This window comes from Halichoerus grypus, chromosome 3, assembly GCF_964656455.1.
Source record: "Halichoerus grypus chromosome 3, mHalGry1.hap1.1, whole genome shotgun sequence".
Classification (NCBI taxonomy): Eukaryota; Metazoa; Chordata; class Mammalia; order Carnivora; family Phocidae; genus Halichoerus; species Halichoerus grypus.
The window spans coordinates 40,411,588-40,431,348 of record NC_135714.1 but is presented as its reverse complement, the minus strand read 5'-3'; the positions used below and the strand labels follow the sequence as shown (position 1 = coordinate 40,431,348).

The window sequence follows — 19,761 nt, the reverse complement described above, 5'->3', positions numbered from 1 at the left end:
GGTCAACCAGAGCAGAATGGCAGGCACTTCTACAGGCAAACTCCACGTACCTGTAACCCACCAGATTAAACTGGAACTGGGAAACCACGCACACGCCGAGAGCATCAATCCGCTCGCCAAGCCCAGCAGGACTGCACCTCTGTAAGAAAATGACATGCTATGGGGCATCTGCCGTCATTAATATTTCACTGCCCCAAATATAAAAGGGAAATACATCTCCTACCTCTAGGTACGTCCAAGAGATAATATGAGGGTGAAAAAACCCACTGAGATCATGAAAACCGACATAATATCCATTCAGAACATGGAAGTAACAGCTCAGACTTGAGATAAATGATTATCTTCAATCTTTCATGGTCAAGGTAAAACACAATGATTGAGTTTTCTCAGACTGTTAAATTAGAATCTATATTGGCCATGTGACATTTTATTTTATTTTTAAAGATTTTATTTATTTGAGAGAGAGAGAGTGCAGCGCAAGAGCATGGGGAGGAACAGAGGGGGAGGGAGAGGGACAAGCCGACTCTGCGCTGAGCTCCAAGCCCAGTGCAGGCTGTCCATCCCAGGACCCTGAGATCATGACCTGAGCCGAAATAGTTATCTGAGGCAGATGTTTTAAAGGTTCCTCCAATCTTTTTACATGAAAGGCTGGGCCTGAACACAGGAGAAAACAGGTATCCCAAAGATTAGAGAAAGGGTTAATGAGGACCAAGTACATGAACCAACACTTAAACTCAAGACTGCGGACTCCCCGGGTGCCCCACAGTTGGAGCAAGTACCAGAGGATGCAGAGATCTCCCTGGGCTTCCCTCCTTCTCAGAGAATATAGATCGATGCCCAGACTGCCAACCTGGTCTCTCTCAATCAGGGCACTGAGGTCTCATCCCACCAAATGCCAAATGAGGGGTCTGGAGGAAATGGTCAGGGAACGCCATGTCTCCCCTGCCCCAGAGAACGCTCCTCCAGGCAGGGATTCCTCAGAGTGCCCAAGCAGGAGCTCCCAGAACCTCTTACTCAGCCGTGCATATCCCTCAGCCTTCCATCACCTGCTTTTTAGCAATTGTTCAGCACGGGGGCAAACACCCTTCTGGCTCTATCACCACAGTACACAATAATGTCATGCTAGGTCGGGAAAGTGGAATATGAACTATCTGGCTGGCACAAATCTAGCTGCTCAACAAAAGAAGTATTTCTTCCTTCAACTATACTAGCCAATTTCTTGATTGCTTCCAAACCGAAACTCACCCAAATGGGTTAGGATCTGGCCCTGGATGGGGGTGCCCACTCACTGCCCATCTGGAAACAAGCGAGACCTCTCCAAAAATCCAGTGAGTGAGGAACACAAGACTGCCAAAGGCAGCCCCTGCCAACCACCAGGCAGGTCTGGAGGCCATGCCTTTTGCTGCCTCTCCGGGCTTTTTTCCCTCTGGTTTATTGCAGTCACCATCTAGGATTAAAAAAAAAAAAGGAAAAGAGTCAGTTACATGAAAATTTACCCTCTACCTTTCACAGACTTTTAGCAAGTTAAGAAATGGTACCTGGCTTCAGGGAGCTTATTTCAGAAGGGAAGGTGAGACATGAAACTACAATATAAAGCAGAATAGGCTGAGAAGCTAGTTGGTGGGAGAGACGATTTCAGACAGGCTAGATCAGGAATGGTTTAGAGAGAATAAAGCATTTTGGAATTTCACAAGTGAAAATGCATCGGGCGCCTGGGTGGCTCAGTTGGTTAGGCGACTGCCTTCGGCTCAGGTCATGATCCTGGAGTCCCTGGATCGAGTCCCGCATCGGGCTCCCTGCTCAGCAGGGAGTCTGCTTCTCCCTCTGACCCTCCCCCCTCTCATGTACTCGCTCTCTCTCATTCTCTCTCTCTCTCAAATAAATAAATAAAATCTTTAAAAAAAAAAAAAAAAGAAAATGCATCAAGGGGGGGGCATGCCTGGGTGAGTCAGTCAGTTAAGAGTCTGCCTTCGGCTCAGGTCATGATCCCGGGGTCCTGGGATCGAGCCCCACATTGGGCTCCCTGCTCAGTGGAGAGTCTGCTTCTCCCTCTCCCTCTGCCTCTCCACACCACTCTTGCTCTCTCTCTCAAATAAATAAAACCTTAAAAAAAAAAAAAAAAAGAAATGCAGCAAGGTATTTACTGTGAAGTTAACAGTTATGTGAAGTTAACAGTTACGAGCAAAATTATGGAGAGAAAAAGGGACTGATACGTTCAGGGAATACCGGGCCGCATCCCCCCCCAGAACAGGGCTCTCATCTAACCCGCTGAGCACCCAGAGGAACAGCAGTACACTGACTGGGCAGTTACTGAGAGTCAGGTCCTGTTCCCAGCCTTTGATACGAACTCATTCCACCCTCCCAACAACTTCATGAGTAAACTCTATTACTAGTCCCATTTTACAGATTAGAAAACTGAGACCCAGAGAGAACAAGCCACTTGTCCAAGATCATACCGCTGGTAAAGAGAGCTTAGGCAGACTGGTTCCCATGCCTCTGTGCCTAACTATACCATACTTCATGGGACTCTTTCACCAAGACGTCTCATTTCATTGCATCAATGACTTCACGTACAAAAACGTAAGAACTGGACAAAATGCTGGCAGAAGAATTTCTTTGTAGGAACAGACAGCCTGTTGGGCAGAAGCCTCATGATACTGTGAAGCTCTCCACAGGGTAGAAGAAAGCCTTAGGGTCTGCCTGTGGGGCTGGCAGCGGGATTTCACAAGGAGGAAGAAAGCCCTTCTGCCAATAAAGGGGCCGGAAGGAGAGCAGAGCTGGGAGCTACAGGGATGATGGGGAGGGTGGTGAAGATGCAAGAGGCCAGGACCTGGAGACTAAGCAGTCTTTAGGAAAGAAGAGACCTAAATTTGCCAAGTATCACTGCTGTGTCCTATGGTGCGGGACCCCGCCCCCAGGACCCAGCAAATCTTTGATAAAACTACAGAAATGCCTGGTGTGATCTGATATTCCGGGGAAACAGGTGAGGAGTCTGGAGTTTCGTAAATGAGGCACAGGGCAAAAACAGGAAGGGACCAACAACTGGGTCACATAAATTTAAAACAGGCGAGAAAGAAGAAAACTCAAGTCGGGAAATGTAAGCGATACCCTGATGTTCAGGTCCTTATCAGGCTGTACCTGTGAAATATGCTGCCTGAGTTGCCACCTTTAAAAGTTAGTGTTTTATAAAACATAAAGCAGGTATTAGGGCGCCAGACCGCATTCTAAATGTTCTAACTAATATTGTCACTTGACCAATTTACTTGCCTGATGCTCCCTTATTCTCACTGCCCCCATTTCATGCCAAAGTTGGGGCCAAAGGGGGATTATACAAGCACTTTGTTCATGGTGAGCCAAAACCCTCTAAACTTCCATTAATCTGTGAGATTTCTCCTTGTATTGACAAAAGAATAGTGACTCACTGAGACTTACACAAAAAGCCAGGTGTAAGTTAACCAGAATCTAGTAACACTTCTCCCTTTTTTGAGAAGGATCTCAAGTTAGCATATGGAGCAAACATCCAAGTTGGGTATGTCTGTCTCTGAGAAAGTCAGCTCCAGAGAGAGACAGGTGACTTGAAAGGTGGTGTAAATATGCAAGATTTCCTTTCTTTTCAAGTTTCAGACTTGAAGCTTAAATATCTTCAGACTCCCGGGGTATCTGGGTGGCTCAGTCGGTTGGGCGTCTGACTCTCGATTTCGGCTCAGGTCGTGATCTCGGGATCCTGGGATCAAGCCCCGTGTTGGGCTCCCTGCTCAGCGGGGAGTCTGCTTGTCTCCCTCTCCCTCTGCCCCTCCCCCTGCTCACTCACTCACTTTCTTTTTCAAATAAATAAATCTTTAAAAGAATATATCTTCAGACTCCCACAAAAAAAAAACAAAAACAGAAAAAAAACAAAGAACCCAGATAGTTCTCCCAGCCCTTGCTGACAACTAACTTCTCTTCCTCCATACTGATCCCATACTGGGGTCACTATGGAGGAAGAGAAATGAAGGGTCTCATCCTGGAAAGCTCCGTCCGGAGGGAAAAGGGAGAAAGACAGAGCTGAAAGCCAGCTGGGAGTCTGAGGCCTGGTTTACCCTCCCACTCCACACTGATAAGAGCCAGAAATTTGCACCCTCTGTTCTGGCAAGGAAAAGGTGCCTTCTGCTTAGATAATACTCCACTGGCTATGGTGGTTACTATTTCAGAGGGACAGAACATTGAAATGGAGATATAGTGCAGAAAGACTTTTTATCTTTTCAAGATGTGTTGCATTCAGATAAGAAAAGTAAACTATGCAAGAGAGCAAATTCTTAAAAAAAAAAAAAAAACAACCGAGCGTACACTTACCTGTGTAAATGCGATCAAGTGTGGCTATGGTACTTAATGTGAGTATCACTCTGTTGGACATCTGATAACTCCAGACTGGGTTTAGTGAAGTGTACCAGATGCGGAGAACAAGAAGAAGAATCTGTCCTAAAATGAATCCCCAGATTCTGAGGTACCTGTAAATACAAAAATACATTTAACAACTTTTTATGTGGTTTCAGTGTACTGTGTTCAGTGAATGTCATAATTCAGAGAATGAGTATATGAAATAGTCCTGTTGGTAATTTGCAGTAAGGAACATGCCTTAGTCTTTATATAGTCCATTACCTAAGCAACTTGTTATAATTCCTTAATGCTCAAAACATGATGGAGACTGACGGCAAGCATTCCCATTCTGATTTTGTGAAAAAGAAAAAAAAAATGAGACCTCTACAAGCTGTATGCAAAGTAAATACTATCACTTGGAATTCCTGGTCCCAACCTCCCGCTTGGAAAGCTATCACACTTGTTTGTCTACAGGCATAAGATACGAACCTCTGTCCGTAGACAGAAGATACCATACCTTTGCAAGCCACTTCCTGTCCACCATGTCACGGCTTGCAGGATCAGCGAGGAAGACACACCAAGCGCGAGGACCACCAGCCGAACCCTGGCATTTGGAGCCAGGAAGGAGGCTATGCCGCCTACAAACAAATGAAGGGGAGCTAAACCTTTCTGGCAATCATGCATTGGAACCTCATGATCTGCATTTGGTAACTGTTGTGTCTTATACTCAGGAAGATCAAGTTAATATATAATCGTGTGTATAAATCTTTTAAAAAATTTTTGTGACGTCATTCGTAACACAAAATCCACTATGTTAAAGCGTACAATTCAGTGGCTTCTAATATACTCACGAAGTTGTGCACCTATTACCACTATGTAATTCCAGAACATTTTCACCACCCCAAAAAGAAATCTATACCCATTATCACACCCTCCTTCTTCCTCCTCCCCACCGCCCCAGCCCCTGGCAATCACCTGTCTGTCTGGATTTTTCCCATTCTGAGCATTTCGTATAATGGAATCATATAATATATAGCCTTCTGTGACTGGCTTCTTTCACTTAGCATAAGGTTTTCAAGGCTTATCCATACTGTAGCATGTATCAGTTCTTCATTCCTTTTTATGGCTGAATAATATTCCACTGCACGGAAATAGTGCATTTTGTTCATCCATTCATCAGCGATGGGCGTTTGGGTTGCTTCCATTCTTTGGCTACTAAGAATAATGTTGCCATAACCATTTGTGTTCAAGGTCATATGTGAACCAATGTTTTCGTTTTTCTTGGGTATATACTAAGAAGTGGAGTTGTTAGGTCATATGATAACTCTGTTTAACATTTTGAGGAACTGCCAAACTGTTTTCCAAAGTGGCAATCCAGTACGTGAAGTTACATACAAATATATGTGTGTGTGTGTGTGGGGGGGTGTTCTTTGTATTCTACACATTTTAGTATTTTTAAGAACCAATTATACTTCCTTTCCAATAAACCGATCATATTCTTTGCTCTGTTATCTATTGAGTTGTTGGTCCTTTTTATTATTGATTTGTAGAAACCCTATGTTAGTGAAACTAGCCCTTTGGCTAAAAGAGCTGCACGTATCTTTCCTAATTTGTTGTTTGACTTTGCTTTACTATAGTGTTCATCATGCACAATTTTCCTATTTTCATTCAGTAGCATTCAACAATTTTTAATGGTTTCTGACTTTTGTGTCATAGTTGGGAAAAGAACACAAAATGTTCAAGAGGTGACCTATTCTCCCTCTTCATTTCAGTGATCCTTAGGCTTTTCCAATCTGATAGAAAAGTTAGAACTGTTAGAGGCATGGACTCTTAGTGTAGCCTTCCAATTCCACTACAACTCTTTAAGGTAGTCGTAAGAGAAAGAGGAATCTTGTTTCATTTAATCATTTAGCATTCAAAGAACAGTCTACATATTTTCACTTGATTTTTGACAAAAAAAAAAAAAAAAACCTCACAGAAGCACTTTTAAATCTTACCCACAGTAGTTATCCGCAACAGGATGAGCATCCACTTCTTGTTAGCCAATTTCCAGAAAGGAGTAAATATTAGGAATATTGGAGAAAGAAACGCTACGCCAAAGCCTTCAAGCCCAGTGAGTTCCAGAGTTTGCAGGGGAAAGTAATAGATCATCGGTCCCAGGCCATGGCAGAGAGACCAAGAAACATACCCTAGGGGGGGGAAAATGTTTAAAGAGGAAAAAAAAATGTTTAAAGGGCAAGTGTAAAGGTGTCCTTGTTTCCCACAGTAGCCCTGCTCCCCGCCCCACCATAACTGCTCTGGCTGACCCACCCTCCTTCACCATTCTGACCTTAACAAGATTCCACTACAGAATTCCTCCCCTCCCCCCCATCAGAAAGAGAATGTCCCAGGATGAGAATGGGTCCTGCTGTGGTGAGTCCCTTGACACCCCTTGTTTACTCCTTTAACCTTGTTCACACTCCCATAGGTCGTCCCTTTCTTAAAACCTCTTCATCTGGACCATCTGGGTTGAATTTGATATTCTGTCAGGACCCTAATTGATAAAATGTCTTTACCTAAGTCAACCCTTCTATAAAGAGCAGTATCATGAAAATCAAAAAGAGGAACAAACAGGGGCACCTGGCTGGCTCAGTTGGATGAGCATGCAGCTTTTGATCTCTGGTCGTGGGTTCAAGCCCCATGTTGGATGAAGAGATTATGAGAAAAAAAAAAAAAAAAAGCAAAGCAAAGAAAAAAAGGGGTGGGGGGACAAGCAGCAGGACTCCCTTCCTCGCACTCCAGACTGCACCCAAAGGCAGGTTAGTTAGGCAACAATCATTTTCTTGTAAGTAGACTTTTTTAAACCTAACCTTAGGAGACAGTATGGGGTAAGTGAAAAACCTAGATCTGAAGTCAGGCTCACCTCGGCCAACTACTGACTACATCATCTTCTACATTAATGATAATTAACTAATGGGCACTTACTATGTGTCAACATCTGTGCTAAGTATTTACGGAGATCATCTCCCTTGTTCCTCATCCAACTCATGTCCTATGAAATGGACACTTTTTACTCCCCTCTTACAAATGTAAAAGCAAAGAAAACTTCTGCGATTCAGAAAGTAACTGCCTAAGGTCAAAACCGTAACACATGGCAGAGTGAACCTAAACCCGGGCAGTCTGGTTCCAAATGCAGTCATCTATCTTCGTCACGTGTAGTTAACTTTCTCCCCTCGTACTTCTCAGCCTTCCTTTCTTAATCAGCAAAATAGCTCTTTTAGCCACCTCACAGGGTTGTTAGGATTAAATGAGATCAAGTACTCAGAGTACCTAGCACCCTAGGTACTTACTGAATGTAATTCACGTTACACTGCTGTACTTATGAGATACATTCGGAACCAGGGCAAAAGCGGGGGGCGGGGGGGTGGCTTCTGAATATGAGCAGCTCCCAGAAAATCAAGTTTTTAGGCAGGTGCCCCTCCCAAGCCCAAGGAATGTTTCATAATGAACAGCGAGATGATAGCATTCTCCCAAACGTTTGGCTGGGGATTCTGATTTTAATCACACAAGTCCGACAGAATTACACCAATAATTGTTCTTGGGACTCTGGGCAAACCTGTTAAGTGCGCACACAGGACTCGAGTTCGACGCTCTTCGTCAAATGCCCAGTGGTGAGGTGTGCTCACCTCAGGCCGCGGGGGGGACACGGAGGCCCCTTTCCTTCAGAAAGGTAAGGTCCAGCACTGACGTTTATTAATCTAAACTTAAAGGTCTGGGGGGTACGGAGGTTCGGGGGCTGTACAGCAGCGCCAGTTCAAGGCCTCCACGTGGAGAACTGGGCGCAACCCCGGGGTGGCGCGGGAGCTCCGGGGCACTGTCTCCCCCCGCACCGCCCCCCGAATCCTCGGCTTCCCAACCCCAATCTGGGTCTTGTCTTTTTTTGACTTCGGTAGCAAAACTTCCCAGGGGACTTCTCTATTTGGGGCGCGGAGCGCGCTCCCTCCTTCCCGAGCCCAGCCCCCCGGCCCAGCGCCGCGGCTCCGGACCCGCGCGCCCAGGGCGGCCTCGGCTTACCCAGCAGGCTCTCCAGGAGGATCTCTCGCCACAGCCAGGGCATGGCCGCGACGTGGAGCAGCGCTTCTTCAGCCAGCAGCACGCGCCCGCCCCGCCGCGCCCCGCGCCCCGCGCCCGCCGCCGCGTCCTCGGGAGCTGGGTCCGCGCGTACGTCCCCTCGCCGAGCCGGCCGCCACCCACCAGCCCGCGGCCAGAGCGCCCAGCCGAGCCCGGGCGAGGGTGGGGCCGCCGCGCGTCCGCCTCCGCACCCCACGCCCAGCCCAGCCTGCCCGGGCCCGTGCCACCTGCGCGCTCCGGCGCCGTGCCCCCGGGCCGGCCGCCTCCGGCCCCGCGACAGCTCCCGGCAGGCTCACGGGGGCCTGGGACCCCGCCGTCGGGCAAAACCCGGGGCGCCCGGCCCGGCCGCAGAGCAGCCCGGGGAAGGAGCGCTGCAGACGCCCGGGAGGGCGGGAACCGGCGTAGCGTCGGGCCCGGGTGCCGGGTTTAAACGAGGCCCACGGGGGTGCGCTAATGAGGGGAAGGGTGGACGGGAGGGGGTCTGCAGGACGGGCTCCCGCACTCTGGGCGAACAGGAGCCAACAGCACCTCGTCTTTTTTAAGGACTGGGCGACGCTCCGGAGGCGGGTGGCTCCCCAGACTGCGCTACTCCTTCTCAGCTTGGTGGTAAACAAATTGCGCTCGGGAAGGGTGGTCCAAACGTTCTAGAGGCTCCAGGATTTTCTGTGGCTTTTAGAGACGTCGCAACCCTTGCTCAGGGGAGAGAAAACCGCTGATGTGCGGGGAAACTCTGCCCTCCTCAACTTCATGAATAATGATGTTTGAGAGTGCCCATCCCTAAGGAGAAAGGGAGAGACGTTCTAATTAACAATGGAGCCAGTGAACTAGGCCGGTTGTTTCTCGCTCAAATATTACCCCACCCCAGAATGTCTTGAAAAAATTTTTTGAACCTTCCCAAAGCGATTTATATTAATTCTCTTTAACTCCTTAGAAGACTTCATCGTTTATCACTTCTGGAAAGTTTGTTCTGAAATGAAACAATGATGAGTTGCCTAAAAGTATAAGAATCGCTTCAGAGCAATTGTTGCTGTAAGTCCATAGCAGTTTTGAGCAAAGAGTTCCAAACCACTTAGGTAATTACTAGTACTCTGTCACAAGGATAGCATATAGATCAATGGAACAGAACTGAGAGTCCTGAAATAAATCCTCTCCATTGGGGTCAGATGACTTTCAATAAGTTTGCCAAGACAATTTCCTGGGGGAAAACGATGGTCTTCAACAAATGGTTCTAGAACAACTGGATATCCACCTGAAAAACAATAAAGTAGGACCCATATCTCACACAATATGCAATATGCCATTTAATTCTAAATGGATCAAAGACCTAACTGTAAGACATAAAACTATAAAACTGAGAAGAAAACATAGGAGTAAATCTCCAGGGTCTTCAGTTGGGCAGTGAATTCTTAGAAATGACACCCAAAGGGGCGCCTGGGTGGCTCAGTCATTAAGCGTCTGCCTTCGGCTCAGGTCATGATCCCAGGGTCCTGGGATCGAGCCCCGCATCAGGCTCTCTGCTCAGTGGGGAGCCTGCTTCTCCCTCTCCCACTCCCCCTGCTTGTGTTCCCTCTTTCGCTGTGTCTCTCTCTGTCAAATAAATAAATAAAGTCTTTAAAAAGAAAAAAAAGAAATGACACCCAAAGCCCAAGTGACAAAAGACAAGAGATAAACTGGGCCTCATCAAAATTAAAAGCTCTATGCTTTAAAGGACACTATCAAGAAGGTGAAAAAACAGTGCACATATTGTGAGACAGTATTTTCAAATCGTACATCTGGTAAGGAGCTGTTATCCAGAGCATACATTAAAAAATATGAGTCAACAATAACAACCCAATTTAAAGATGAACAAGAGATTTGATAGACCTTTCTCCAAAGAACATATACAAGTAGCCAATAAGCACAGGCAAAGAATATTCAAATAATTTCATTAGGGAAAGGCAAATCAAAACCACAATGAGATACCACTTCACACTCACTAAGATGGTTATAATAAAAAAAAATCAGACAATCACAAGTGTTGACAAAGATTTGGAGAAAGTGGAACCCTTCTACATTGCTGGTGGGAATGTAAAATGGTGTAGCTACTTTGGAAAATAGTCTGGTAATTCCTCAAATGATTAAACATAAAGTACCATATGACCTAACAATACTCCTGGGTAAGTATAAGTATATATACCCAAGGGAAATGAAAACATGCAGAATTTGTACACAAATGTTCATAGAACCATATTTATAATAGCCAAAAAGTGGGAACAGCCCAAATGTGCAACAAATGATGGTTGGATAAACAAGAGGTGGTATATCCATACACTGGAATATTATTCAGCAATCAAAAAGGAATGAAGTACTGATACATGCTACACCATGGATGAAGCTTGAAAACATTCTGCTAGGGGCGCCTGGGTGGCTCAGATGGTTGAGCGTCTGCCTTCGGCTCAGGTCATGATCTCAGGGTCCTGAGATTGAGCCCGGCATCAGGCTCCCTGCTCAGTGGTGAGTCTGCTTCTCCCTCTCCCTCTGCCTCTCCCCCTGCTTGTGCTCTCTCTCTCTCTTTCTCAAATGAATACATAAAATCTTAAAAAAAAAAAAAAACACATTACACTACGTAAAAGAAGCCAGTCACAACATAAATCACATATTGTACAATTCCATTTAAATGAAACTTTCCAAACTGGCAAATTTATAGTGACCAAGAGTAAATTCGTTGCTTAGGGCTGGGGGACAAGTGGCAAGGGAAAGGGAATATTCGAATGGGCATACAGTTTCTTCCAAGGGGGGGATGAAGTGTTCTAAAATTAGATTGTGGCCGTGGTTACACAACTATGAATATACTAAAACTATTGCCTTACACACGGTAAATGGATGAATTATAGGTGTGTGAATTATATCTCAAGAAGACAGCTTTAAAAATACAATACATTCTAGTTATGTTTTATAAAAGTGTTTTGATTCTGTTCCAGTCTTTTACTATGAGCCATCCTTCAACATGTGAAGGACTTCAGGAATATAAACATCAGACACTGCTTTTTCCTTCCTCTTTGCCCACATACATTAATTTTTCTTGCTCCCATATGAAAAGCATCGTATTTAGTGCTGTGAGTGCCATGTAGGTGCTCTGTAAAGTTTGTCCCTTTCAAAGCTAAGTTGTAGGACGAACTTTGCTTCTATTAAGGATGCATTGTGTTTTCTACTGAAAAATTGAAAGCTCAGTTTTTAGTCTTAGTAATTTTTTTTCTCTTTAACCATTTGATCACTGCTACCTTCAAGGGAGTCTGGAAAAATGCAGTCTAGCTGTGAACCCAGAAAGGAAAGAAATCAAGTTGTGGTGAGCAGCTGTTTCTGCTATAAACACCTACTTTATACATAGTTGTTTCGGGGTTTAAATAGATTAAGTACTAAAGCACTCAGCGTATCGCCTATGGTATTTAACTTGCATTATTATTTGTATATCTCTTCATAATATTTGACCGTATGCTAAGCATATTGTAGGTAAGTACTTGTTTGACCATTACGTGAATAACCGCTCCATTCTGAGCTTATTTTAATTGCCTTCTCTAGGCATTCTCTAATTCATTCTGACTTTCTTCCAACTGTGGAGAGAAGAATGGCATCAGTATGCCAGGGAGAATTTCATTAGGGTTTTTTTTTTTTTCCACTCCCCTTCTACAAAGGGATAATAATAATTTGGTTGTGTTTGCAATAATTTTTCTGATTTACCATGTTGTCCCTCCGTGGCACATTGTGGGAACATCTATCATGATTCCCGACCCCTTCTTATGTAGCTTGTAAGTACATAAGTTCTTACGTAGTTTGAATTATTGTTCCTACAACAGGTTAATTATGAAGTTGCTTTTAATTTCATTCCCAAATATCGTAAGTCCAACAGAATGCTTAGGTGAACTTTTAATTACCTTGCTCTCCATTTAATTTCGTTGCTATTTAACTATTGTTACTGTGTAACTTTTACTCAGGACATACAGAATATAAGTTACTATATAACTGTATCAGCGTCATTCAGCTTGATCTGCTCTGTGAATGCATCCATTATATGTAATTCACTGCCGCTACCTCAATTTTTGTATTTATAGTCTGCCTGGTTTTAATCTAATTTCAAAGGCCACAGTCTTTTCATTTTTGTCGGTATCTCTTCTTTGACCTCCAAATGCCATTTGCATTCTTATTTTACATGGAAATGAATGAAGCCCATCATGGCATTACCCACTGCTCCTTTCCTCTTTCCCTGTTTCTTGGAGGCTGAACACGTCAAGGTCAGTCAGAACATATTGAGACTATTTTTATCAGAAGACAAGAATCTCTACAAGGAGATAATACTTTTTATGGAATAATAAAGATCCTCTGGTCTAACAAAAAACAGAAATGATTTTCTTTGAAGAGGCAAAACAAGAAGAAACTCTCCTTCATGTCACTTCAAGCTCTCAAGTATGCCCATTTTTTTTAGAGCATCCGGGCCACTTTAGTATAAGCTAAGTCCGTGTTTTACAATGACAGATGTTTATTACTCACTCACATCACGTGTCCATGCGGGGGGCGGCTGCCGCGGTTCTTCATCCCCATGAATCTGGGACTCAGGCTGAAGGAACAGCCTCTACCTGTGGGTCTCATCGAAGACTACATCACACTCGGCAAATAGAGTGGTCAAGCTGATTCAGTGGGGCAAAGTGTATACAAAAGAAGCAGGGAGTGTTTTGAACAATAATGCAATCTATTACAATTCATTACATCTGTTATATATATGTGTGTATATACACACACACACATAATCCATTATATCTATTATATGTATATACAGAGAGAATTTATAGTTGTTAGTCCTTTTCATTTTAATTAGGAATTGATTAGTAGTTATTTAATTATCTTTGATTATTTGCTTCTTTTTTGCCTAATACATTAAGAATATTTTCTCATGTCCATCAAGAATTTTCTGAAATGTGACTTTTAATGGCTTTATGTTATTTCATAGCATGGTTATATATAATTTACGTAACCATTCCCCTTTTGATGGATATTTAGGTTGCTTTGTTTATGGTAATATTCAATAAACAGACTCCCTACCTAGAAAACATGAACACCCCCCCCCCATTCAGTTCATTCAAAAGAGAGAGGTTACACGTCTCTAACAAAATGAAAAAAGTAATGAACTTCTCTAAGAAACTGATGATCTTTGGCTTTGTTTTAGCCAAAGTCTTCAAGGCACTGGATTTTGCTTGAGATAGCAGACTTCAGCTTGTGGCTCTGAAGAAACAAAGGAATACTCTTTGCCTGCCTCTCTCCACTTTGGGCAGCTGTTGCTTTCCTTGAATGGAAACAAAATGGAAGCTCCCGATGGCAGAGAAGGTTAACTATCTGCCCAAACATTCCTGTCTGTCCTCTGCTGTCCAGAGAATAGAGCTGTTACTAGAGAGGAGCTGCCAGCCAGAGGCTGCACTTCTCAGCTCTCGGGCATCTCCATGGGGTCTTAGGTGACTAGTTCTCATCAGTGGAATGTGAACCAAGGGATGTATCACTGCCAGACAAGGAGGTTGAAACGTGCTTCCTCTCTCCCCTTCTCTCCTCTTCTGCTTGTGATGAGACCCCTGGGAAAGGCTGAGCCACAAGAGGAAGGGAGCTGAGGACCTTGACTCATTACAAAGAGGAAAGCTAGCCTGTTGACTGGGAACACCAACCTTGTACTGGTGAATATGATTAAGCCACTGAAATGCCGGGGTTTATTCAGTATAGAACTAGCATTGCCCTAAACAATATGCCCCTATCCAGTTTTTTCCCCAGAGGTTAAGGGAGTATAAAAATTAAGGGGATGCCCTTGAGTGCTCATCTTGTGCCCTTCTAGGCATAAGAAGGAGAGAAAGAGGAATAATCAGGTTACAAAATGTGAGTGTGATGCTTGAATTAACTTGTCCTCTAAGCATTGTTATGCTGCCCCTCATGAATATTTGCTCAGTAAATGCTCTCTAGGGAAATCAGTACAGGCAGGGATCCAGTCTCCTCGATTGCCAGAGTCTTCTGTCAGGTTTTCAATTAAGGTTACCAGTAAAAGCACCACATTCTTTTGAACTGGAAAAATGGAGACCATAATACAACCCTTAAGAGTGGGGCTTCAGGAATGAACCCATCTGTACTCAAATCCCAGCTCACCCGTGGACTAGCCCATAGCTAAACTTCTGGGAGCAGGGGCCAGAAGCCAAGCTGTACTCCTGATTCGTGGAGAAAACCTGCTGCCCTGAGCACCGGCTGCCACAGTTAGCCCGCTGCCATGGCCGCGCTGGTGAGTCAACTCTCCTGCTCCCACCACCGCTGCCCCCTGGACCTTGCCTTTTCGGCTGCCCTATCTGCCAACACCTCCAGCGATGGTGTGTCAGCTAAGGTCCCTAGGGGAGCAGACACCAGGACAGAATTAGAAGTGAAAGGTATCTGTGAGGGGAATACCCATGAAAAACAAAAGGGGAGGGAGCAGGAGAAGGGGGGAGAGCCTTCAGAGGGGGATGCGGTCCGATGCTCCTGAAAAAGAGAGCAGGGAGGAAGGAGGACAGGGTGGGAGAGCCTCAGACTGTGGTGACCTCTGTGAAAGTCTCAGCCGGACAGAATGGGAGGCAATTGGAGGATCCTGCATCGGGGAGGACTAGCCCAGCTCCTGTGTATCCCTTTCCCCATCCATTGAATGGAGCTGCCAGGTTAGAGCAGAGGCATGGAATGAATGCGGGCAGTGGATGCATTTATGCTGTTAAATATGCTCCTCACAGCAGGTTCTCTTGGAGATTGGGGGGCATACGTCCCTGCCCCCGGAGAAGATGCCCTGGCCTCACCGGCTCCTGAGTCGAAGTCTGAGTGATGGAGATTAGATGGTGTGCTCTTACTGCAAGGAAGCCCAGGGGAGCAAGTGACTGGCATTTTCAGCACCAAAGGAGGAAATAATCTCCTTAGATATAGGCCAAAACAGATGAGTGTGAGGCATGCAAAGCACTTAGCCCAACGCCTGGTGTGTGACAGCTGTTATACTCACCCACCACCCCAAGAATGTCAGGGAAGGTCATGGAAGGAGAAGCATTGTCAAAGCAAGCTCTCCTAGATTCGAATCTTGACTCCAGCCTTCTGATGCAATTGGGCAAGTGACTTACCCTTTCTGAGCATCAGCTTCCTCTTCTGTAAAGCCTTCTTTGTGGAGTCATTGTGAGGATTTTCATCACCACATGGAAAATGATTGGTCTGGAGTAGGCTCTGAGAAAAACAGCGATGCTATAGTTACTTTGTAGTGAACAGAGTAAGCAGCACCAAGGTTAAAGGGTACACTGTGTGGCGGTGGGCACTATGCCATGTTCATCCCTGTAGGCCTGGCACTCAGTATGAACTGTGACATGCCAGGCCCTCAATAGATATTTGCTGATGAATGAATGAATGAATGAATGAATGAATGAATTTTTTCTTATTGATAGATAACAAAGAGAAAACTACATAAATCATTTTATTTTTTTTAAGATTTTATTTATTTATTTGAGACAGAGAGGACACAAGTGGGGAGGAAGGTCAGAGGGAGAGGGAGAAGCAGGTTCCCCGATGAGCAGGGAGCCTGATGCGGGGCTTGATCCCAGGACCCTGAGATCATGACCTAAGCTGAAAGCAGACACTTAACGGATGAGCCACCCAGGCACCTCTACATAAATTATTTTAAACTAGGATTTTCTTTTGTAGACTAATTCTCCCTGATAATATCTTCCCTTCTTATTTTTTCCTAATGTTCTTGCATGCAATCCAATCTCTCCAAAGAGTTTAGGGATTATATAGTCAAATGGTTTTATTTTATTTCATTAATTCAATCTTTATTCTGATCAAAGTAATAGAATACATAGTTTTAAAAGTCACATAGTAATGACAAAACATCTTTCCCCTGGCTCACCCCTCCCTGCCCTTGATCCCCATTCCTCAGGGGTAACCAGTTTCAACTCCTTAGCTGTTTTTTTTTTTTTTAAGATCCACCCATTTATTTTAGAGAGAGTGCACATGCACGAGTGGGGGGAGGGGCAGAGGGAGAGAGAGAGAGAAGGAATCCTCAGGCCGAGTCCCCACTGAGCGTGGAGCCTCAGGCAGGGCTGGCACGACCCTGAGATTATGATCTGAGTTGAAACCAATAGCCGGTCCCCCAACCGAGACACCCAGGCATCCCCCCGTTAGCTGTTTTTTTGGTATTTACTTCCATATTTTTATGTGTTGATTTTTTTAAAAAATTAGACATCGTTGTTGATTTTTTTACTGTAGAACATGGGGGTTTAATCTCTTCTCCCTACACACATAAACACACACACACATGCTTCTTGCTTTCTTTTATCCAATATAGTTGTGACAGTTATTTCACAAATTTTTCATAAATCAGTAGTGTGTTTATTGTGTTGGGATGATGTCACTGCCGCATCGTGCAGAACTCTGCAATTCTATTTTATTTCTCATATAGTTTTTGTGTTCTCTTTATGATTGATTTCTTTTTTTTTTTTTTTTCATTTACTTACCTGTGATAACCACAAATTCGTTCCCAAACTGGCCCCCAGAGTTGTAAAACCTCATGATAGTCAAACCCATGAGGCCTTCTACCAGTTCCCTTCTTCCTCTGGAATCACCTCTCCTGGTGGTGCCCCCCAATCTTCTGCTCCAGTCTGGACAGGCTGCTCTCCAGGCTTGCTCCAGAGCTCTGGTCCTGGAGCTTCCCATCAGTGCCATTTGAGAAACTGCTCTCGCCTCTCTTCTGTGTTGGGCTCCCTGTTTCCAGGATCCCGTGTCTTCCTCTTCATTGGTGGACTCCAGCGGCTTGCTGAGAAAGAGTACATAAGAAGCAAGTGGGTTGAGGTTTTATCTGCAAATGTTGTTATCACCCTGCTGGTACGATCCATTGAGATTGAGGAATTATTAGAATAGAAAACATGTCATGGCAATTATTCATCCCAAGCTTTGACCAAATACGATACAAACTCCAAAGTAACAGTGACGTCAAGAAGTTGAGGTGTTGTCCATCTCACGTAAATGCTGGCATCAGTAATCCTGGGTCGATACGACGGCTCTACAGTCATCAGGAACCCAGGCTCTTTCTATCTTGTTGCTCATCATCCTCAACAGGCAGATTCCACCTCATGACTCAGGATAACTGCTTCAGCGCCAGACTTCATATCCTCATTCAAACCAACAAGAATAAGAAAAGAGGAGAAGGACGTTTCCTAAAAGTTGCACACACTACTTCCGCTTACCTCTCCTATGAACTCCATCATATGATTGCACTGACAGTCTTTCCTTATTTTATTCTTGTTTTTAACCTTACTTTTATGGTACCTCCCACAGATTTTATTGTACCTATACCTCTGCATCATGACTATTATTAGTTTAAGCACATGGTGTGAAGTAAACATGCATCTTAATTTTTATTACTTTTATAGCTTTAATTTGTAACCCAGATGTTGGGTCTCACCAACCCACACTTCTCTTTTATAGATTATACCCAGTTCAAAGTACAACGTCGCCATATACCCCAGAAGCAAACCCACACCACAAATCAATAAGGATTTTTGAAGTTTGGCCTGTTGTGTTCCAGTGGAACTTTGTCCGTGTTGATGGCTTTTTAGCCTCCTTGGTGGGGGATGTCATGCAATGGAAGGCAGGGAAATGCTGCATGTTTCCCACCACGTGGAGGAAAGTGGTTTGCAGTGAGACAAATGACAACATGAAAAGAAGGGCAAAGAAAAGAGTCTTGGCAGTATTCAAGTCCCTCTTTCTATTTGTTTCTAAAATCCAGCTGCATGTTTGCCCTGCCCAAAGTTTGCTTGTTCAATGCATCCATGGATCGTGTTAGACAATAAATCCTCCCTTTTGCCCAAGCCAGTCTGATTCAGGTTTCTGTCACTTGAAAACACAATAATCTTGACCAGCTCACATTCAAACAAAGTAGCTTCTTATAATTGCAACAGAGCTATCTCATTGTGCACATGGTTGGGGCAGGCGTCAGGGTTAGGGAGTGATGGTTGAAAGATACAAAGTTTCTTTTTGGGGTGATGAGAAATGGTCCAGAACTGGGGGGGGTTGGTGGTTGCACAACTCTGTGAATACCCCAAAAGCCATGGACTTATATACTTTAAATAGGGGGATTTTATGGTATGTGAACTAAATCTCAATAAATCTGCTTTTAGTATAGGGGCACCTGGGTGGCTCAGTTGGTTGAGAATCTGACTCTTGGTTTCAGCTCAAGTCATAACCTCAGGGTCGTGAGATCGAGCCCCGCTCCACGCTCAGTGCAGCGTCTGCTTCAGGTTCTTTCTACCCCTCCTCTGCCCCTCCCCCCTCACACTCTCTATCAAATAAATAAATAAAATCTTAAAAAACAGAAACAAAAACTAGTGTGGGACGCCTGGGTGGCTCAGTCGGTTAAGCATCTGCCTATGGCTCTGGTCATGATCCTGGGGTCCTGGGATCAAGTCCCGCATCGGGCTCCTTGCTCAGCGGGGAAACTGCTTCTCCCTCTGCCTTCTGCTCTCCATCTCTTTCCCTCTCTTTCTCTGACAAATAAATAAATAAAATCTTAAAAAAAAAAAAAGAACTAGTGTAAGTTGTAGAATTTCAATCTGTGCATTTAAAAATAGTTAGCAAGGGATTCTTGTTATATCTACCTGGAGCCAGTTTCTACTCCGAGTCCTGTAAGTGTCGTGATCAAGATGATAACCATCGTCCCCACAGGAGACAAGGCAGGTTGTGTTCCTGCAACAACAGAGCAGGAAGTGCCTGTTCTCAGAGACCAACAGAAACAATTACTGCGGCATGGGCCAAGAGGGCTTCGCAAAGAGTGAAAAGGAAATCAATCATGTGGGCCAAAGTAAAGATCTGCTTGAGTGAACGCTTTCAATACAGTAAAAGTAGACCTAGAAAGTCTCGAGAAATACTGAGTTCACATTATAATATAAGCATCAGGTTTTCTTTCATTTAGACTTATATTCAAGAGCACTATGGTAGCACAGGTTACAAAAAAGACTTACTTAGAAGACAGGCTTGGAAAATCAAGAATCATTCAGCATTTTCTTCGATTTATACATTCTTACTTGTTCATTCTAACATTTCCTGGGAGCCCGCTGTGTCCGTGGGGCTGCCATGATCCATGAGTGCACAGAGGGCATCAGGACAGAGCCCCAGCAAGGGAGGAGCTCGTGGTCCAGTGGCGGAGCCAAAGTGCTCAGGTAATCCCAGCCCAGTGTGGAAAGCGCCGCGGTCCCTCACGGGAGGGAGCAGACCCGCGGGCCCTTGGAGCCATGGCTG

At 44.6% G+C, this 19,761-nt stretch overlaps 1 protein-coding gene and 1 long non-coding RNA gene across 6 annotated transcripts in view; both read right to left on the bottom strand.

The window, feature by feature from the left end:
• CWH43 (cell wall biogenesis 43 C-terminal homolog) overlaps positions 1 to 8,608 on the bottom strand; it is a 49,865-nt gene extending 41,257 nt beyond the window's left edge. The window contains exons 1-6 of one of the 5 annotated variants that reach the window (XR_013446339.1): positions 8,410 to 8,604; positions 6,354 to 6,545; positions 4,874 to 4,994; positions 4,333 to 4,487; positions 1,246 to 1,447; positions 51 to 139 (exon numbers count right to left, since the gene is read on the bottom strand). Coding sequence is in view for 4 of the 5 variants with exons in the window: in XM_078068591.1 (XP_077924717.1) it covers positions 51 to 139; positions 1,246 to 1,447; positions 4,333 to 4,487; positions 4,874 to 4,994; positions 6,354 to 6,545; positions 8,410 to 8,452 (802 nt within the window). In the remaining variant the exon portion in view is untranslated. Of the gene's footprint in view, positions 1 to 50; positions 140 to 1,245; positions 1,448 to 4,332; positions 4,488 to 4,873; positions 4,995 to 6,353; positions 6,546 to 8,409 lie in introns of all 5 variants that reach the window. The other 4 variants (XM_078068591.1, XM_078068590.1, XM_036093012.2 and 1 more) reach the window with 4 other exon arrangements.
• A 7,380-nt stretch (positions 8,609 to 15,988) lies between these two features.
• LOC118536322 (uncharacterized) overlaps positions 15,989 to 19,761 on the bottom strand; it is a 32,227-nt gene continuing 28,454 nt past the window's right edge. The window contains exon 4 of the long non-coding RNA XR_004917624.2: positions 15,989 to 17,281. This is a non-coding gene — a long non-coding RNA (uncharacterized LOC118536322). The remainder of the gene's footprint in view (positions 17,282 to 19,761) is intronic.